The sequence below is a fragment of the Mustela lutreola genome, chromosome 9 (assembly GCF_030435805.1).
Source record: "Mustela lutreola isolate mMusLut2 chromosome 9, mMusLut2.pri, whole genome shotgun sequence".
Classification (NCBI taxonomy): Eukaryota; Metazoa; Chordata; class Mammalia; order Carnivora; family Mustelidae; genus Mustela; species Mustela lutreola.
Window position 1 is genome coordinate 24,837,620 of NC_081298.1, and position 21,358 is coordinate 24,858,977.

The 21,358-nt window shown below is 42.6% G+C and overlaps 2 protein-coding genes across 5 annotated transcripts in view; one reads left to right on the top strand and one right to left on the bottom strand.

The window, feature by feature from the left end:
- The window catches only part of CBFA2T2 (CBFA2/RUNX1 partner transcriptional co-repressor 2), a 160,525-nt gene extending 139,717 nt beyond the window's left edge, over positions 1-20,808 (bottom strand). For 2 of the 4 annotated variants that reach the window (XM_059133524.1, XM_059133523.1), the window contains exon 1: positions 20,629-20,808. In XM_059133524.1, coding sequence (XP_058989507.1) covers positions 20,629-20,662 — 34 coding nt within the window. In that variant the 5' untranslated portion in view covers positions 20,663-20,808. The remainder of the gene's footprint in view (positions 1-20,628) is intronic. The other 2 variants (XM_059133528.1, XM_059133527.1) reach the window with 1 other exon arrangement.
- Positions 20,809-21,156: 348 nt separating this feature from the next.
- SNTA1 (syntrophin alpha 1) overlaps positions 21,157-21,358 on the top strand; it is an 88,716-nt gene continuing 88,514 nt past the window's right edge. The window contains exon 1 of the mRNA XM_059133531.1: positions 21,157-21,181. Coding sequence (XP_058989514.1) covers positions 21,172-21,181 — 10 coding nt within the window. The 5' untranslated portion in view covers positions 21,157-21,171. The remainder of the gene's footprint in view (positions 21,182-21,358) is intronic.

The window sequence follows — 21,358 nt, forward strand, 5'->3', positions numbered from 1 at the left end:
GGTGTGATCACTTTAAAGGCATCTCACTACTAACGTCGAACAAATCAATACTGAATGTTGCTGTCATTAATAAAATCTGTTCCAAGGTAATTAAAACAACTGTAGAGATAAATGTCTTCGGTCTTGTTTAAAGCAAAGATCTGGCAGAACAGTTTTTGTGGACTTCCCATCTAAACCAGAAATTATAAAGACTCTGTAAAATACTATGCATAGTATGACTCCACTTAAAAAAACACTATAGGGCCGGGCGCGGTGGCGGGCGCCTGTAGTCCCAGCTACTCGGGAGGCTGAGGCAGGAGGATCGCTTGAGCCCAGGAGTTCTGGGCTGTAGTGCGCTATGCCGATCGAGTGTCCGCACTAAGTTCGGCATCAATATGGTGACCTCCCGGGAGCGGGGAACCACCAGGTTGCCTAAGGAGGGGTGAACCGGCCCAGGTCGGAAACGGAGCAGGTCAAAACTCCCGTGCTTAGTGGGATCGCGCCTGTGAATAGCCACTGCACTCCAGCCTGGGCAACATAGCGAGACCCCGTCTCTTATTAAAAAAAAAAAAAAAAAAAAAACACTATAGGGGCGCCTGGGTAGCTCAGTGGGTTAAGGCCTCTGCCTTCGGCTCAGGTCATGATCCCAAGGGTCCTGGGATCGAGCCCCACATCGGGCTCTCTGCTCAGCCGGGAGCCTGCTTTCTCCCCTCTCTCTCTGCCTGCCTCTCTGCCTACTTGTGATCTCTATCTGTCAAATAAGTAATAAAAATAAAATCTTTAAAAAATACAAAACAGGGGCACCTGGGTGGCTCAGTGGGTTAAGCCGCTGCCTTCGGCTCAGGTCATGATCTCAGGGTTCTGGGATCGAGCCCCGCATCGGGCTCTCTGCTCAGCGGGGAGCCTGCTTCCTCCTCTCTCTCTGTCTGCCTCTCTGCCTACTTGTGATCTCTGTCTGTCAAATAAATAAATAAAATCTTTAAAAAAAAAAATACAAAACAAAACTATACATTTGTGCACTACAGATGTATGTAAAGGTATCCAAAAAGTCATGAGGGGAAAGGGAAAGGGAAAATTGACTTTTTACTCTATTACAGTTTTTTGGTAAGAATGTCTTAAATTACTTTAAAAAAAAAAGTTTTCAAAAATTTTACTGTCGGGGGCGCCTGGGTGGCTCAGTGGTTAAGCTGCTGCCTTTGGCTCAGGTCATGATCTCAGGGTCCTGGGATCGAGTCCCGCGTCGGGCTCTCTGCTCGGCGGGGAGCCTGCTTCCTCCTCTCTGCCTGCCTCTCTGCCTACTTGTGATTTCTCTCTGTCAAATAAATAAATAAAATCTTTAAAAAAAAAAAAAAAATTTTACTGTCAAAGCAGAATGCTATAAAATAAATGATCATTCAATGTGGCTGAGAAATGGAACATGGTAGCTAACACAGTCTATATATTGCTTTGGAGTTAGGACTTCTGTTCAGGTCTTGTCTCGTCTGCCTAAATCAGAGAAGAAACCTGAGTGAGTCAATTCATCATCCATGCAACTGATTTCCTCAACTGTAGAGTATAGGGGGTAATACTATTCATTTCCCAGACTGTTTTGAGCACTAAATAATATATGTGAAATCCCCAAATAAACTATTATTTTTCTTTTTTCTTTTTTTAAAGATTTTATTTATTTATTTGACAGAGATCACAAGTAGGCAGAGAGGCAGGCAGAGAGAGAGAGAGAGAGAGAGAAGCAGGCTTCCTGCGGAGCAGAGAGCCTGATGCAGGGCTGGATCCCAGGACACTGAGATCACGACCCGAGCCGAAGGCAGCAGCCCAAACCACTGAGCCACCCAGGTGCCCCTAAACTATTATTTTTCAAACTATGTATGTATTACAAATATGCATTAAAATACAATGCAAAACACTAGATGGTTAAAGCTCTTTTCAGATAGTCACAAGGTACTTTGTACATAGTTTATGTATAAAATACTGTAAGTCATAATAAATGCCTAAGGTCATTATAGCAATTATCATTTTATGCAGAGGAACAGACACAGAAACTAGGGTAGACTAGACTCAATCTATACAAAGTCTAGATCTTTGTATTTCTGTGTATTTCAGTCACAGATCTTTCAAAGAAGTACCCAAGAACTAACCTTTATTTTTTTCCTTAAGATTTTACTTAAATTTATTTGGCAGAGAGACAGTGAGAGAGGGAACACACGCAGGGAGTGCCGCAGAAGGAGAGGGAGAGTAGGCTCTCCTCTCAGCAAGGAGCCTGATGCAGGGCTTGATCCCCAGGACCCGGAGATCAGGACCTGAGCCAAAGGCAGATCCTTAATTGTTGAGCTACTCAGGCACCTGGCCCAAGAACTTTCTCAATAAGTAAATTCCTAATATTTTACTTCCTTGTCAAATAGCTCTCACCAAAAAAAAAAAAAAAAAAAAAAAAAACAGAAGAAAAGTCTGTATGATCTAATTTCTAAATGAGTAACTTTACAAGTATTCAAATGATGAAGCGAATTCATCTATATTCCCCCTACTTCACTCCAAAGGCCATGTTGGGTCCAACCTCCACTTTCATTCACCTTGTCATCTGTATATTCTATTTCCTACTCAACATCTCTAGTTGGATATTTGATAGACATCTCACACACAAAAAGTCCTCTGTCAAATTCCTGGTTCACCCTCCTCCTATCCCAAACCTATCTGGGGTTCCTAATGTCTCCCAAAGTCTTCTCTAAAATCCATAAATTAGCAACTTAAGCCAATATTCTTAGAGTCCTCCTTGGCACACAACCTCCCTCTCATATCAAATCCACTAAGGCAAATCCTATCAACTATACCTTCAAAATATTCTGAATCCAACTATTTCTCCTTGCCTCTACTGTTAACACTCTAGTCCAAACCACCAACCCCCTTTCTCTTGTCCCACAGGAGTAATTTCTTAATTCACATTCCTGCTTCTACTCTTGCCCCATGAAGAATGTTTTCCCCAAGAGCACACTGAACTCTTTAAAAGGTAAAGGAGGGGGTGCCTGGGTGGCTCGGTGAGTTAAAGCCTCTGCCTTCAGCTCAGATCATGATCTCAGGGTTCTGGGATTGAGCCCCACATTGGGCTCTCTGCTCAGCAGGGAGCCTGCTTCCTCCTCTCTTTCTCTGCCTGTCTCTGCCTACTTGTGATCTGTCTGTCAAATAAATAAATAAAATCTTAAAAAAAAAAAGGTAAAGGAGGGGCGCTTAGGTGGCTCAGCCCCTCCCCCACCACTTGTGTTCACATACACTCTTGCTCTGAAATAAGTTAAAAAAAAACACAACTTTTTTTTTTTAAGATTTTATTTATTGGGGGCACCTGGGTGGCTAAATGGGTTAAGCCTCTGCCTTCGGCTCACGTCATGATCCCAGGGTCCTAGGATCGAGTCCCGAATGGGGCTCTCTGCTCAGCAGGGAGCCTGCTTCCTCTTTTCTCTCTCTCTCTCTCTCTCTCGCTCTGCCTACTTGTGATCTCTGTATAACAAATAAATAAATAAAATACTTTTATTATTTATTAAATAAATTCTTATTTATTAAATAAAATACTTTTCTTTTTAAAAAATTATAAATATAAATATCAAATCAAATCAAATCAAGTCCGTGGGGGTGCCTGGGTGGCTCGGTGCGTTATGCTTCTGCCTTCGGCTCAGGTCATGATCTTGGGGTCCTAGAATTGAGCCCCACGTCGAGGTCTCTGCTCACCGGGGAGATAGCTTCACCCTCTCTCTCTGCCTGCCTACTTGTGATCTGTCAAATAAATAAATAAAATCTTTAAAAAAATAAAATGAAATACATGACTGGACAGCCTGAGTGGCTCAGTCAGTTAAGCCTCTACCTTCAGCTCAAGTTATGATCTCGATCTCAGAGTCTTGAGATCTTTAAGGAAAACAAAAAACAAAAAAAGAATAATAAAGAATAAAATAAAATCCATGATTAAGTGAATTATAAAGCCATACCTTCACACACCTGTAAACTAGAATCCAGGTGTTGAAGAAAACCAATCCAAAGATGCTTTCTCACTACGCCATACTACCCAGATACAAGAACCTATTTAAACAAGAAAAAATTTACTCAACTGTTACTAACAGATCTTTTCACATAAGTTTTTTATTTTTTTTTAAGATTTTATTTGTTTATTTTGACAGAGAGAGATCACAAGTAGGCACAGACGCAGGCAGAGAGAAAAGGGGAAGCAGGCTCCCCACTGAGCAGGGGGCCAATCCCAGGACCCTGAGACCATGACCTTAGCCAAAGGCAGAGGCCCCAATACACTCAGCCACCCAGGCACTCCCATAAGTTTCTTTTTTTTTTTTTTCTTTTTGAAGATTTTATTTATTTATTTATTTATTTGACAGACAGAGGTCACAAGTAGGCAAAGAAGCAAGTGGAAAGAGGGGAGGAAGCAGGCTCCCCACTGAGCAGAAAGCCCAATGTGGGGTTCAATCCCAGGACCCTGGGATCATGACCCGAGCCAAAGGCAGAGGCCCTGACCCACTGAGCCACCCAGGCGCCCCAAGTTTCTTTCTTAAAATATCATCAACCAGGGTGCCTGGGTGGCTCGGTCGGTTGAGCTACTGCCTTCGGCTCAGGTCATGATCTCAGGGTCCTGGGATCGAGTCCCAATTCGGGCTCTCTGCTCAGCAGGGGGCCTGCTTCCCTCCCTCTCTGTCTCTCTCTGCCTGCCTCTCCATCTACTTGTGATCTCTCTGTCAAATAAATAAATAAAATCTTTAAAAAAAAAAAAATCATGGGGCGCCTGGGTGGCTCAGTGGGTTGAGCCGCTGCCTTCGGCTCAGGTCATGATCTCAGGGTCCTGGGATCGAGTCCCACATCGGGCTCTCTACTCGGCGGGGAGCCTGCTTCCCTTCCTCTCTCTCTCTGCCTGCCTCTCTGTCTACTTGTGATCGCTCTCTGTCAAATAAATAAATAAATAAATATTTAAAAAAAAAAAAATAAAAATCATCAACCAGGATAAATTTAATAAAACCTGAACCCCTCTTTTCCCTCTTAATCCGTGGGATCAAAATCAATCTGTCATGTTCTAATATTTAATTGGCATGGATTGTCTGCTTGTTTTCCTTGGAATCAAGAAAAGGGTTCACATGTAAACAGGAATGATTTGGCAAATGAATAAATATCTGAAGAGATCCTTTTCCTAAAACAAGTCCGTCCTCCACACTGACCTAATTAAATGCTCACACAATAAATTAACTCTTCACCAGCCTCCAAGCTCAAAAGCTGAAGTCAACCAATTAAGGCTTAATGGGATACCAATCTCTTATTTTTCTTTTTTTAAGATTTTACTTATTTATCTGACAGAGAAAGACACAGTGAGAGAGGGAACATAGGCAGGGGGAGAGGGAAAAGCAGGAAGCCTGCTGAGCAGAGAGCTCCATCCCAGCACTCCGGGATCACGACCTGAGCCGAAGGCAGATGCCCAACGACTGAGCCACCCAGGAGCCCCCTAATCTCCTATTTTTGACACAAGTTTAAATAAACCCCTCTTGGTTTATACAAATCCCTATCAACCATCCAGACAATCTCGTCACGCACTGAGTTCCAAATTGGCATTTATGAACATGTGCTACAATCAAAAAAGCTTTGATTACTGCATATTAGAGCTCTCACTGCCACAACCAACATGTGCTTTTAAAAATTGGGGAATTTGGGGCGCCTGGCTATATCAGTTGGAAGAGCATGCAACTCCTGATCTCATCAAGGTTATGAGTTAAGAGCCTCACGCTGGGTGTAGAGATTACTTACAATAAAAAAAATAAAAAAATACATCTCAAAAATAAAACAAAATTGGAGAATTTCAATTGCTTTGAAAATGAAAATGGCAGCCTTAATTAGAAAAGATGACTGATGGGAGTCCTAATGGTTAAGCATCTACCTTGGGCTCAGGTCATGATCCCTGGGTGCTAGCATCAAGTCCCACACTAGGCCCCTTGCTCAGCAGGGAAGCCTGCTTCTTCCTCTGCCTGCCACTCCCCCTACTTGTGCTCCTTCTCTCTCTCAAATAAATAAAATCTTAAAAAAAAAAAAATGACTAATAAACTAAATTTTATCTAACTGCTATCTCCAAACTTTGCATGTCCTAACAATCTGCAATTCTCCTATTTATTTGCAGGCACCAAACCAACAAATAAGCAATTGCTAAGGTTGTTAGATACCATGTACTGTGTTATCTGGTCTGAGGATTTTCTTAGAGGAGTCCTTTAGGATTTATTGTCTTTTAATTCACGGAACCAGAGACTGTGCAATGAGAAGGACTTCAAAGATCCTTTATCTTTTGCCTTTCCTGTATTTAGAGGATTCCTTCTCAAAAAAATCTGTTTATCTACTACATGGACATAACAGATGTTCAAAGTGAGTTCAAGGACACAGATAGCTAAAGCAGAGCATTCAATCGCTGTTTTAGTACTGATTAAAGGCAGTTTCATACAAATGAGAAGATGACTTCTATTAATACACCACAAAGTTGGGGGCACCTGGGTGGCTCAGTGGATTAAAGCCTCTGCCTTCAGCTCAGGTCATGATCCCAGGGTCCGGGGACTCGCATTGGGTTCTCTGCTCAAAAGGGAGCTTCCTCCCACCCCCCACCTGCCTCTCTGCCTACTTGTGATCTCTGTCAAGAAAAAAAAAAAAAAAACACTTCATTAAAAAAATACACCACGGGGGCGCCTGGGTGGCTCAGTGGGTTGGGCCTCTGCCTTCGGCTCGGGTCATGGTCTCAGGGTCCTGGGATCGGACCGGCCCCACATTGGGCTCTCTGCTCTGCGGGAAGCCTGCTTCCTCCTCTCTCAGCCTGCCTCTCTGCCTACTTGTGATCTGTCTGTCAAATAAATAAATAAAGTCTTAAAAAATAAAAAAAATAGAAAAGGGCATTGCCTTAAAAAAAAATTAAAAATACACCACGAAGTTTATAATCAACAATAATCGAAAATAACGTAAGATCAAAGTTCCTCAGGAAAAGTTGATCAGCAAGTTGACAATATGAGTTACACATGTTTGCTGTCAAGATGCACTGTACGTTCGCTAGAAGTCTTTACAGGATACCAAGTTCCATCTCAACTTTTCCTTCACACTAGCAGACAGACAAAGGAGTGTGATTTTATCAGCATCCCTGAATATAAAGTGATGGCAGGAGGGAAAGGACAGAAATTATTTCGAACAATGGCTGTTCACCAGGAAGACATGGTAGAGAATCACCCGGGAGCTATTTCCAAAAACATACCAGACATCCTCTCACACAATGTATCATAATATGGGTGTCACACTGATATTCTAGTAACTCCCCAAGGTAATTCTGATCACACACCAATGATCTGCCCATCCTCTCACCTCAGAAGAAAACCAGTTTTCCAGTCATCTAGAATCAGAGGCTTAAAACAAAGGAAAGCTTACTAGTAGTATAGAGTTGAGGAAGCCGTTTAATAAAACAATCAGCTGAACTGTTGTATACCTTCTTTCCTATTCTTCAAAATTAGGTGAAAAAAGATGTAAGCAATACCTACAGAATTCCCAAGATTTTGAGCTATACTATTCTTCTACTTCTTTGATTCTTTTTTTTTTTTTTTAATGTATTTCTACCCCCATGTGGGACTCAAACTCAGGACCCTGAGATGAAGCTATCACATGCCCTACCGACTGAACAAGCCAGGCATCCCTCCTTAACTTGATTCTTTGAGTTAAACCACTCACTAAAACCCTCGATGGCCTAGCAAATAGGTTAGACCTCAGTATTTCATGCTAATGGCAATCGGTCAGGGGTACTAATGTGCCATACAACCATCTACACAAGGCAATTCCATCAGCCAGAATTTTTATAGCTGTTCATATAGTAAGTTTACAGTACCAGGCAAGATGTCACTACTATCAATAGGCCCCCATCTTCGTAACCTTTAAGGGTTGAATTATGTAAATACACTGCCAGTCCACAGGTGCCTGGGTGGCTCAGTGGGTTAAAGCCTCTGCCTTAGGCTCAGGTCATAATCCCAGGGTCCTGGGATCAAGCCCCACATCTGGCGCTCTGCTCTGCAGGGAGCCTGCTTCCCTTTCTTTATCTCTGCCTGCCTCTCTGCTTACTTGTGATCTCTGTCAAATAAATAAATAAAAACTTTAAAAAAATAAAAATAAAAATAAATTAAGTAATTTTAAAAAAAAAGTCTGCCTTCGGCTCAGGTCATAATCCTAGGGTCCTATGACTGAGTCCTGCATCGGGTTCCCTGCTTCTTCCTCTGCCTATTCCCCGCAATGCTCAGGGGCACACTCTCTTGCTCTCAAAATAAATTTAAAAATCTTAAAAAAAAAAAATTCACTGCCAGTCCAGAAATTAATTTTTTAAAAAGCTGGAAAAGGAAAACCAGATTTGGTTCAAAACAAGCTTCATATTTTTTTAAATATATCCACAAATGCTTCCATATATTAGGTCAGATGCCTAACTTTGGTGGTCCTTGTCTTGCTACTATCACTATTTACCATTTGATACTGAGATTATCAGTCTCTCCCCTCTACCGGACTACATCTAAATTCAGGACCTTAGAACTCTCTTCATATCCCCCAGCATCAGGTACTAGGGGTTTAATAAATGTCTGTAAAAGTAAATAAATATCTTAAATCAAGAGTATCCAAGAGGGGTGCCTGGGTGGCTCAGTCCATTAAGTGTCTCCCTTCGGCTCAGGTCATGATCCTGGGGTCCTGGGACTGAGTCCACACTGGGCGCCCTGCTCAGCAGGGAGCCTGCTTCCCTTCCTCTCTCTCTGCCTGCCTCTCTGCCTACTTGTGATCTCTGTCTGTCAAATAAATAATAAATAAAATCTTTAAAAAAAAAAAAAAAAAAAAAAAAATAAATAAATAAATAAAATTAAGAATCCATTATTTATATAAATAAATATGGTTAAGAAAATGTTCTATAAAGTTATCATTAAAAAGTAAGAAAAGGGCGCCTGGGTGGCTCAGTGGGTTAAGCCGCTGCCTTCGGCTCAGGTCATGATCTCAGGGTCCTGGGATCGAGCCCCACATCGGGCTCTTTGCTCTGCGGGGAGCCTGCTTCCTCCTCTCTCTCTGCCTGCCTCTCTGCCTGCTTGTGATCTCTCCCTGTCAAATAAATAAATAAAATCTTTAAAAAAAAAAAAAAAAAAAAAAAAAAAAATAAATAAATAAAATTAAGAATCCATTATTTATATAAATAAATATGGTTAAGAAAATGTTCTATAAAGTTATCATTAAAAAGTAAGAAAAGGGCGCCTGGGTGGCTCAGTGGGTTAAGCCGCTGCCTTCGGCTCAGGTCATGATCTCAGGGTCCTGGGATTGAGTCCCACATCTGAGACTCTGCTCAGCAGGGAGCCTGCTTCCTCCTCTCTCTCTGCCTGCCTCTCTGCCTACTTGTGATCTCTAAATAAATAAATAAAATCTTAAAAAAAGAAAAAACAATTAAATGAAAAACTAATAGAAACAGAAAATCAGGGGTGTCTGGGTGGCTGAGTCATTAAGCATCTGCTTTCAGCTCAGATCATGATCCCAGGTTCCTGGGATCAAGCCCCGATTTAGGATCCCTGCTCCGCAGGAAGCCTACTTTTCCCTCTCCCACTTCCCCTGCTTGTCTTCCCCTGTCTCCGTCAAATGAATAAATAAATTCTTTAAAAAGAAAGAAAGAAATAGCAAATCATAGTCCAAATATCATAGTAGCAACTGACTCAGGCAAACATTATCAAGAGATGCTTAATCTAGGAGGCAAAAGTTTGGTAACAAGACATTTAAATAAACTCAGTATCTCCTCCCATGATTCCTACTCATTAAAAAGTAAAAGATAATAACTTTACAGTGGAGAGAACTAGCCGACAACACCTTAAGTGATCGAAGTTAACATCAATAATCCTGGACAAATGGACATCATGTGCCTCCTGATACGATGCACTGAAAAACACATAACTACACATAACTTCACTATGTGACACTCCTGCCAATATGTAAAATCTGAATGAATTCATAAGGAAAAAAATTCAAAGTGAGGGACATTCTACAAGATAAATAGCCTATGTTATTAAAAAAGAAAAAAAAAAAGTCGAAGTCACAAAAGATTCTTCCAAACTGAAGGAGACAAGAAAACTAAATATGATAATATATCCTGGGACTGGATCCTAGACTAGGAAAAAATATTTTTCCAATAAAGAACATTACTGGAACAAATGGCAAAATTTGAATGAAGTCTGCATATTAAATAATACTACTATATCAAGACTATTTCTGGATTTTGATAGGTATATTGTTGTTCTACAAGACAATATCCTAAGAGGTATCACAGCTGTAACTTAGACTTAGAAAGTTCAGAAAAGGAATATGCAATATAAACAGCAACAGAAAAATAGTCAAGTGTTGACATCTGGAGAATCAAGATGAAGAGAAACAGGAATTACTACTCTTGCGACTTTTTCTTAAGTTTAAAATTATGGTAAAATACAAACTTAAAAGTACAAAAACTTTTTATAACGCAAATCCCCATATTTGAGTTTGTGTTTTTCTAGAATAACTTACATATCTTGTATCATATTTAAGAAAAGATAAAGAGTATAGTTAAAACCACTTAAGCAGAGGCACCTAGCTGGCTCAGCTGGTGGAGCATGAGACTTTTTTTTTCCTCCCCCTTAACATTGATATATTTACTTATTTGACAGAGAGCTAGCGTGCACAAGCAGGGGGAGCAGTAGGCAGAGTTAGGGAGAAGCAGGCTTCCCATTGAGCAGAAGGCAGGACAAAGTGGGGGTCCATCTGAGGACTCTGGGATCATGACCTGAGCCAAAGTCAGATGCTTAACTGACTGAGCCACCCAAGCACCCCCAGTAAGAGATTCTTGAACTCAAGGTCGTTCAGTTCAAGCCCTGTATAGGGCATAGAGTTTACTTAAACAGAGGCGCCTGGGTGACTTAGTTGAGTATCCAACTCTTGATTTCGGCTCAGGTCATGATCTCATGGATCGTGAGACTGAGCCCCACGTGAGGCACGGAGTCTGAAAATTCTCTCTCTGCCATTCCCCACTCCTGCACACATGTGCTCTGTCTCTCTCAAATAAATAAATCTCAAAATAAATTAATGAAATTTCATTAATTTAAAACAAAAACACTTAGGGATGCCTGGGTGGCTGCTCAGTCAGTTAAGCATCTGCCTTTGGTTTGGATGATGATCTCAGGGTCCTGGGATAAGTCTGGCATTGTGCTCCCCTGCTCAGAGGGAAGTCTGCTTTTTTTCCTCTGCCCCTCCCATTGCTCATGCTCTCTCTTTGATCAATAAATAAATAAAATCTTAAAACAAAACAAAAAAAACACTTAGCCAGACCAACCCACCAAGGGAAATTTAAGGTGAAACTTAAAAGACTGGAGCTGCTGACCTAAGCTGCTCTAGACAGCTGGAGAATGAATGCTGAAGGAACTAAAACCAGCATCACCTCTTCTACATCTCCCTCACCACTCAAAAAAATTCCCTCTCCTAAACCATCTCTACCTTTATTCTCAATGACAAAGAGGACTTGCTTTATGCCTGCCTTTTAACCCTGCAAGGTTGGTTCCACTTCTCTAGAGGGAAACAAAATCAAAGACATAATCACTTTCTCAATATTAAGGACCAAAAACCTGGGCACATTTCTGGTGGACAAAAATGTCACTTAGTATTTAAGATTTTATGGAAAGGAGAGGCAAAGGGCAGGTAGTGATTAGGATATAAACTATCAAAAAAATACATGGGAGGGATGCCTGGGTAGCTCAATCAGTTAAGTGTCTGTGGCTCAGGTCACAACCCCAGGGCCTTGGGATCAAGTCCTGCATTGGGCTCCTTGCTCAGCAGGAAGCCTGCTTCTCCCTCTGCCTGCTGCACGCCAACCCCCACCCAGCTTGTGCTCTCTCTCGCTCTATCTCTGGCAAATAAATAGAATCTTTTAAAAAAGAAAAATTAAAAAAATACATGGGAATTAGAGGTAACTGCATGATTACTGTAGTCCTATGGATATAAGGTAAAAATGAATAAATCTGTGCCGTTCAATGTCTGTTGTCACATGGCTTCAAAAAATTAAAAGCAGGCATGACCTCTGCATGGAGATGGCTAAGTTAACAAAGGAGTAAGGGAAACATTTGTAAGAGAGGAAAAGGTCAAGGTAGTGTGTCAAGGGAGCTGTGCTATGCCTGGTACTAACATTTCACTTGAGCTGCTGAAGAGGTCAGATTACATATTTGTCGCCATCCGCTCATTTAATTGAAAGGTCTAGCCAACTCCAGAGCTATAAATGCAGACAGAAGGATACCTGGCTCTGGGTTTTTCTAAATTTTACTTTTTTCTGCATTTAATTATGGCAACACAAAATAGAAAAGTAGAATCAAATCTTCTAGAGCCACATTTCAAACTAAAGTTTCACTTTGTAAACCTATATACTATATTGGATGATCCGTATTTGACAGCTCCTCACGCGGCCAAGCAAAATTAATATGGACATTTCATGGGCTTTTGATGTTCACTGCCATCATCTGTTTCACTGCTAAAATCAGGAAACATATGGGATGAATTGGTAAAGGATGCTGAGAGTTTCTGTTGCCTTTTTTTTTTTTTTTTTAATTCATCTCTAATTCAGGATACTTCTGAACAAGACCAAGATCTAGCACAGTAGTGTACTCTAAATCATATTCCAATTCCTAGGACTTTTTTTTAAAATAGGAGCTAGAAATAAGAGAAAGAAATAAGAGAAAAGAAAGTTCCTGAAGAAAGATGATAGGAAATCAAGTATCTTCAGTAACACCAAGGTCCAAGGAACACACCTCTAAAACCTCCAGTCTAGTTAGTAAAAAGTAGTCTTGTAGATAGTAAAAACAGTAGGTTTTGGACTCAGGTCTCAACGTAAAATGAATGAATTCGACACCAGGACTGAACCAAGTTTGAATAGTACATCTGCTACTGATTAACTGTGTGACCTTGGGTAATTTACTTAAGTTCTCTGATCCTTACTTCCTCATCAGTAAAACAGAGATACTAACTCCCTCCCAAGGCTGTTCCAAGAATTACATGAAATGACATACATGAACAACACCCAGCACAAAACCTAGCAAAGAACCCCTTTTTAAAGAATTCAACTGGGGTACCTGGGAGGCTCAGTCGTTATGCACCTGCCTTCAGCTCAGGTCGTGATCCCAGGGTCGAGCCCTGCATCAGGCTCCCTGCTCAGCAGGAATCCTGCTTCTGCCTCACCCACTCCCTGCCCACCCCTACCCCTGTGTTCCCCCTCTTGCTATGTCTCTCTCTGTCAAATAAATAAAATCCTTTTTAAAAAATGAGTTTAATTTAACTTGTTTAAAAAAAAAAAAGAAGGGCGCCTGGGTGGCTCAGTGGGTTAAGCCGCTGCCTTCGGCTCAGGTCATGATCTCAGGGTCCTGGGATCGAGTCCCGCATCGGGCTCTCTGCTCAGCAGGGAGCCTGCTTCCTCCTCTCTCTGCCTGCCTCTCTGCTTACTTGTAATTTCTCTCTGTCAAATAAATAAATAAAATCTTTAAAAAAAAAAAAAAAAAAAAGAAAGAAAGAATTCAACTGGACTTAAAAGTCTGATTCAGTTGACACATCTGCAATGCACTCATTTCACAAGTTTAATTTATGGTACCCCAACTCCTATAATTTCAGATAGCCTCAAGGCCTTCAAGGGGCCAGAAGACAGAAACCAGAGACTAAGGCAAAAAACTACTTAACCAGCCATAATAAAACCCAGAGACAGGATCTGTCACATGTACATACACTAGCTCAGACTGCACATGGGGCCAGTCAGTAGAGTAACACTGAGGCCCAATTTGGTAATCTTACCAAAGCAGAAACAATAACCAGGAAGAAACTGTCCCTCATTAAGCCTTCCAGGTTTCACAAATTTGAAGTAAATCTTTATAATTCAGTGACTGCTTTCTATAACATGAGATTCAAAACAATACTCTAAAACTAAGGAGTGAGGATAAAACTGGCAGGTAAGGAATCTTTTTTTCCCAGACCGCTTTCCTCCCATTTTTTCCTTATCCTGGAAGAGGTATGAACTTAGTGAATTAACTCATCTTATCCTAGTGCTGCATTCATTTATTGTACACTATCTTTTAAATGACCTTTCCTGCCTCAAAGCATTCACTGAATTCAAATAACTAATCATAAAGTCTCGATCTGCATGTCCCGCACAGGCTTAATACTCAAGAATAAGGTTAAAGTCAATCTGTATAGAGGAAAGCCGATAGGTTCCAAACCAGCACAAAAGCACTCAATAGTTGATAGTCAAAGATAAGACAAAAATCATTACAAATACCTAAAACATGATTCAATTTAATAAGTCAGTTCCAACTCACAAAATAACAAGTCAATAACCCTCCAAACAACTGAAAAATCAAAGGATAACTTCGTTTTGGTTTGTTTTAAAGTAGGCTCCATGCCCAAAGTGGGGCTTAAAATCAGGACCCTGGGGCGCCTGGGTGGCTCAGCGGGTTAAAAGCCTCTGCCTTATGCTCAGGTCATGAACCCAGGGTCCTGGGATCGAGCCCCACATTGGGTTCTCTGCTCAGCAGGGAGCCTGCTTCTCCTCTCTCTGCCTGCCTCTCTGCCCATTGTGATCTCTGTCTGTCAAATGAATAATTAAAATCTTTAAAAAAAAAAATCAGGACCCTGAGATTAAGGGTCACACACTCTAGTGACTGAGCCAGCCAGGTACCCCCATAACTTTGTTACTAGTAGGAAAATGTATGCCCAATTCTACACAAAGACTCACTGAAGTAACAACTCTAAATCTACATGCAGACAGCAAGTGACTATTAAGTAAGTAAAGTTCTATAGCAGTATTATTACTCTCAAAGCCTTCAGCTCATTTCACACTACTCTGCCACGGGGTAGAGGTGGGAAACGCGGTGGGGTGCATACAACATGAGGCAACAAAGGTTTTGAGCATCTCCCTCAAAAAGGGAAGAAATAATCAGAAAAAGTTCTGTAGTGCAGTAATATTTAGATATCTACAAGCACTGCTTCCCTTCCCTTAGAAATGCTGTATTCTGAGAACTTGGATGACCTTTAAAGTATAGGAAATTCAGTGTCAGAGTATAGAAATTAGGGTGTGATTTTCCCATTCATTGATGGTCAAGACAGTTGTTTTTTTTTTTAAAGATTTTATTTTTTTGTTAGAGATAGCAGGAGTACAAACAGAAGAAGCAGTAGGCAGAAAGAAAAGCAAGGAGCCCGATGCAGAACTTGATCCCAAAACCCTGGGATCTAGATTTTAATCTGGGTTTTGTCATTTATTAGTTCTACTAACATCTAAGTCAATTTCACAAGTTGTAAAATCGGGATACCTACCCACCTAAAAGATTGGAGGATTAAAAGGCAAAAGGTAAATGCATGACCCAGAATAAACATTCACTATTAGTTATTATTAGGCAGGAATTATCCTCATTTATATAAAGAAACGGAGTCTCAGAAGTTGAAAAACTTCCCAGAACTGGGCCTCAAACCCAAAGTTTGCAAATTCTTTTTCCATTATGATCAACAACCTGCCTCATCTATATCTCTGCCTTTTTAAATAGGCTACTAACTGCAATTTATCTGATCTGGACTGCGTGGTCACAGATTACTGTGTTTCTAGGAGTTAAAGTTTTTTTCTTTTTTCCCTCTTATCCAATAGTTTGGTGAAAAATGACTAAATGCGGGGCGCCTGGGTGGCTCAGTGGGTAAAGCCGCTGCCTTCGGCTCAGGTCATGATCTCAGGGTCCTGGGATCGAGTCCCGCATCGGGCTCTCTGCTCAGCAGGGAGCCTGCTTCCTTCTCTCTCTCTCTGCCTGCCTCTCAGTGTACTTGTAATTTCTCTCTGTCAAATAAATAAATAAAATCTTTAAAAAAAAAAAAAAATGACTAAATGCATTAGTGTGGCATAGTAGGTAAGGGCTAAAGAGAAACCCTACCTCTCATTGTCAGTATGCTTACCTGGGGTAAGTTTCCTCTTCTCCATCTGATTTGTTGCTTCTAAAATCTGCTAAGGGAGTGCCTGGCTGGCTCAGTCAGAAATCATGAGTCTGAGCCCCATGTTGGATGTAGAGATTACTTAAATAAAAAAATAAACTTATAAATCTGCTTTAAGCTGGGTTTAGATGAGTATCTTGGAAGAATGGGCAGTATATGAGTGAGCCCGGAGTAGAAGTTTGAGGTGTTACGCTATTACCAAGATACACAAGCTTCAATCAAGTCATGGTCCCAGCAGGAAAGATGCCATACTCCAGAGTAAGGATAAATCAAGAAGGGTTTAATAACAGGCCTATAAAGGTGATAATTGCAAGGGAGAGTAGTATCCTGGGATTAGAGAGCACACTTGTAAGCTGGAGGAACAAAGGAAATAAAAACTCCAAATCTAGGAGTAGAGTTGTAGAGAGAACCTCCTTTAGAGGAATGGCAAATCTTCATCAAGGGACATAACCAGCCCGAGGCAGTATCAATAGGAAGGAAACAGGGAAATTAAAACTTCCTAACCTTAGGGGCGCCTGGGTGGCTCAGTGGGTTAAGCTGCTGCCTTCGGCTCAGGTCATGATCTCAGAGTCCTGGGATCGAGTCCCGCATCGGGCTCTCTGCTCAGCAGAGAGCCTGCTTCCTCCTCTCTCTCTGCCTGCCTCTCTGCCTACTTGTGATTTCTCTCTGTCAAATAAATAAATAAAATCTTTAAAAAAAAAAAAAAAAACTTCCTAACCTTAGATGGCAAGGAAGCTCTCAATATAGTTCATATAATAAGCCAGCCTCCGAGGGCAGAGAACAAGCAACAGATGGAGAGTAGACCTCGAGGAGAAAATGGAAGGTACCTAATTCAACCCTCCAGGAAGTCTTTCAGGCACACTTTAACAACTCTTCTTTCATACTAATAGACAAATGTCAGGTTAAAAAAAAAAAAAAAAAGAAAAAGAAAAGTTACTGGGGGTGCCTGGGTGGCTCAGTGGGTTAATAAGCCTCTGCCTTCAGCTCAGGTCATGATCCCAGGGTTTTGGGAGTCTGCTTCCCCCTCTCTCTCTGCCTGACTCTCTGCCTACTTGTGATCTCTCACTACCCCAAATAAATAAATAAATAAAAGCTTTTTCTTTATTATTTTTAATGCAGATACTGTAACTCTTATGAAGCTTACATTTAGGAGTTTATATTCTTAGATTACTAAGAAGGCTGAATGAGGTAAGTGTCATCAGAGAGAAAAGAGCTGTGGTGCTGTGAAAAGTTCTGGAATAGGCTTCCTTGCCATCTGGCCCCTGACAGGAACAACTCCAGCCAGAACACACTGTTTGTTATCCTATTAACAAGGTATACAAGCTTAATCAGGTTCCCTGAAGGTCCAGATCTCCCAAACTGCTCACGAAGCCCTCAAGAGTAGCCAAGTATCTGCTCATTGCCTAAAGAGGTCCACCATTCCTCCTGCCGGAAAAAGCCCCTCTCCTTCTTAGGCCTGGTTCAAATGTCACCTCCTTTCCTAAACCTTACTTGGACCCTCAAAGAACAATCAGTTAGTCCTACCCTGTATTCCCAAGAGACTATGCTTCGAGCACTTAAAGCACTTTATTACCTATACACAGGTGCAGGGCCCCTACTACACTCTGAGATCCTAAATCTTCCTTGTATCCTCAGGCACAAGCAGCACCCAAAATGGTGGGTTGAGCACAGTTTAAGTACTCTACATATACTACTATATACATTACCATATTTATTTATTTTTTTAAGATTTTATTTATTTATTTGAGAGAGAGACAGTGAGAGAGAACATGAGCGAGGAGAAGGTCAGAGGGAGCAGCAGACTCCCTACGGAGCTGGGAGCCTGATGTGGGACTCAATCCCGGTACTCCAGGATCATGACCAGAGCCGAAGGCAGTCGTCCAACCAACTGAGCCACCCAGGCGCCCCTACATTACCATATTTAGATTACCAATCATCACAAAACTGTAAATGGGGCAGGAACTCTCATCAACTCAATTTTTTTTTAAAGATTTTATTTATTGACAGAGAAAAGAGCACTTGTAGGCAGAGGCAGGCACAGGGGCAGCCAGAAGGGCAGGCAGAGGGAGAGGGAGAAGCAGGCTCCCACTGAGCAGGGAGCCCAACTTGGTGCTCAATCCCAAGACACTGGGATCATGACCTGAGCTGAAGGCAGCCACCCAACCAACCAAGCCATCCAGGCGCCCCTCATCAACTCAATTTTAACAGATGAAGAAAATGAAGTGCACAGAAAGGTTAAATAATGTGCCCCAAGTCTCAAAGTTAATAGGACTGGACCCCAAAATTTCCACCTAGGCACAACTCCAGAAGTAAATTTCAACAGATCTCATGGGTTGAAAAGGTCCCTCTACAAGACCAATGGTCCCCACCCCCAAGATGCATAGTTATTATTCACAACAGGATATGAAAAAATGATACTGGAACTTCTACTTTTGTCTTAGTTCATCCTTTACAAAATGTCTATTTTTGCACATGTTATAAAATGTACATAATACACACTACAGTTAGCACTGTAATTGTAACTTAAAACATTCACATGTGTGCACACTTAACCCTATCTACTGAAAGAACACTGAAAACATCTGAAGCCAATGCTCTAGATTACTTCCCCCAAGGACTCTCCGGAGCTCCTACATTCTCTGCCCAGCACTTCAGTTAAACACATTAGCCAAGCAAGACCATAGGTAAGCTCCAAGAGGCAAGAATCTGCTTTATTCGTCTTTGTAAGCCCTACAATAGCACAGGGCCTGGTGCGTAGCAGATGGTCAATGCTAACTGAATCTAACAGTGGAGAAACATCACTGAAAAAATCCTCAGTATTTTAGTGAAACTTATGCTTCCCGATTAAAAGAAAAAGTGCACTAAGCATGCTAAGAATGAAATATAGAATTCTATTAAGAACTAAATAAGTAAATCTTCATTACATAATAGAACCAAAAACTGTACTTTGGGGGTATATTTTAAACCAAAAATTGCATGGAACAGGTGTGGAGGTAAAAAACTGGAGTTTGGATTACAAGTCCTTTCCTTTACAGAGATGGTGCATCTTAGACCTAAAAAGAGTCACCTCAGCCTCTCTTTTGTTATAACCTCCAAGAGGAAAGGATCAAACTATGAAAAGCAGCCAACTGCAGACTTGATACAAAGAGGCAATGCTGGATGCACCTACTTTGCATTTCTTCAACTTTTAATGAGTGTCAAGGAAGAGAGGCGGTGTAAAGCATCCCTTTTATATGGACTGAGGGTCCTGCAGCTAGATCACAATTCCGACAGTTTCATCTGCTGCAAAATGGACATATTCAAATACTTAACTCTTTTCTTTAAAGATTGCATTTTATATTTATTTGACAGAGCCAGAGAGAGAAAACAAACGGGGAGTAGGAGAGGGAGAAGCACGGCTCCCCCGCAGCAGGGAACCCCATGCCAGGTTCCATCCCAGAACCACCTGAGTCAAAGGCGGACCCTTAACGACTGAGCCAACCAGGCGCCCCCAAATACTTAACTCTTATTTACATTATCACCAGGATTAAATAAAGAGAAAACAAGCAAAACAATCTTATGTTTCCTCATTTACCTTGTGTCCCCCCGCTCCCCAAACCAAACTCAAAGACTGAATTTGGTCTATCCATTTTTTTTTTTGCTGTATTCCCAGGACCGAGAATGGCATTTTACCTAATAAATGATATAATAAATACTGAATGAAGAGAATGCAAAATGCCTACTGCTCAAAAAATGTTGACGACGACTGCTATTGTAACAAGAAACAATTAAAATGTTACTCTTGTTATTGAGATAACACCCCTCCCCCAAGGATCTCAAAATTCTAGGAGGAACACTAGACAAATGGGGGAATAGAGAAACGGAGGTAAGAAAAACAAGTGGCTCATAAAGCAGGACTATCCTAAGACATTTTAAACGAATATACAGCCAGAGCCCAATTTTGGGCTTTTCCAAGGGAGGTTCACCTTCGATGCGGTTTATTAGCGACTACAGTGTAACAGTTTTCACGCTTGTGTATGTTCCAGTCTGTGCCAAGCATTCTACTGGCCCCACCAAACCCAAAATCCTGGCGGCGGGTATGGGGGTTGAAATGCTCTTCACACTCCCATTTTGCAGAAGGAGGAACTGAGGCTCGGGCAGATCCAAGGTCACATCCCCTAAGCGGTAGAGCCAGAATGTGAACCCAGGCAATCTGACCCGAGCCTGCACTCAACAGGCCCCCTTCAAAGAGGCCATCCTCGCCTCCTCCACCATCCGCCACACACCCCTTGAGACTGGGCGTGTGTAATATTTCCCTAGGAGCCGGACTTAGGGGCCCCACCGCCGGGAGAACAAAACAATCCTTGTCCGCCGTTAAGTCGGATGGACGCCGGCAGGGCCTGGGATCCGAGGCCGCGATCCCCACAGCTTCACTCACATCCCGAGCCACGAGCCCTCCGGGGGCGCAGGAAGCGCCCGGACGGTCTCGAGAACCCGGGAAGGCCCGGCCTTCCGCGTGACCTTGGATCCAGGGCCCTGCTTCGGGCCTCAGTTTCCCCAAACTGAGGCGGGGGCCTCTCCGGAGCTCAAGCCTGTGGAGCAGCAGGCCCCTCACACGCCCCCCTCAACCTCCCGCCTTCCCGTCCTGCTTACGCTGGAAGGCGGCCGCTCCAGGGACGCCCACCATCGCCAATCGCCTCCGCCGCTCGCCTCCCGCCTCCACCCGCGGCCCGGGTCGCTCGCCGGAGCCGCCGCGGAACCAGAAGCCGCGACGCCAGCCAGCCACAGCACGGCCGCTCCTGCCGCCGCCAACGCCGCCGTTAGGCCGCGCGCCGCCCCGCCCCCCGGTTGGCTCCGCCCCGGCCGCTGGGCACGCCCCCGCCGCTCACCCTCGCCCGCCGGACAAACGCACGCGGAAGCCCGGCCCCAAGGCCCATTCCAGCTAAGCCCCGCCCCCTGACCTGCCCCGCCCCTTCCGCGCGAACCTGACGCCCTATCCCTACGCATCCAGCTTCTCAGACCCGCCCCTCCTGTGTCACGCGCGCTCATCACGCGCCAGGCCCACTCGTCTAGCACTGGGCTTCCGGCTGTGGCCAAGGCAGAGAGGAGGAGGCGAGGCCTTAGGGGGCGGGGCTTAGGGAGGAGGGGACAGCGCCGCACCTGAGTTCTCCAGGTTAAAGCTTGGTCGCGCGAATCATGTCCCTGGGTAAGTCACTTCCTTGTTTTGGCCTTCTCTGTGCCAAATGTCTAAAATGTCGCCATCATGATATTAATAACTGTTAGATATCATTTCTGTTACTGAGCCCTTTATCATCTTCTGGTGCTGTTTTTTTTTTTTTTTAAGATTTTATTTATTTATTTGACAGAGAGAAATCACAAGTAG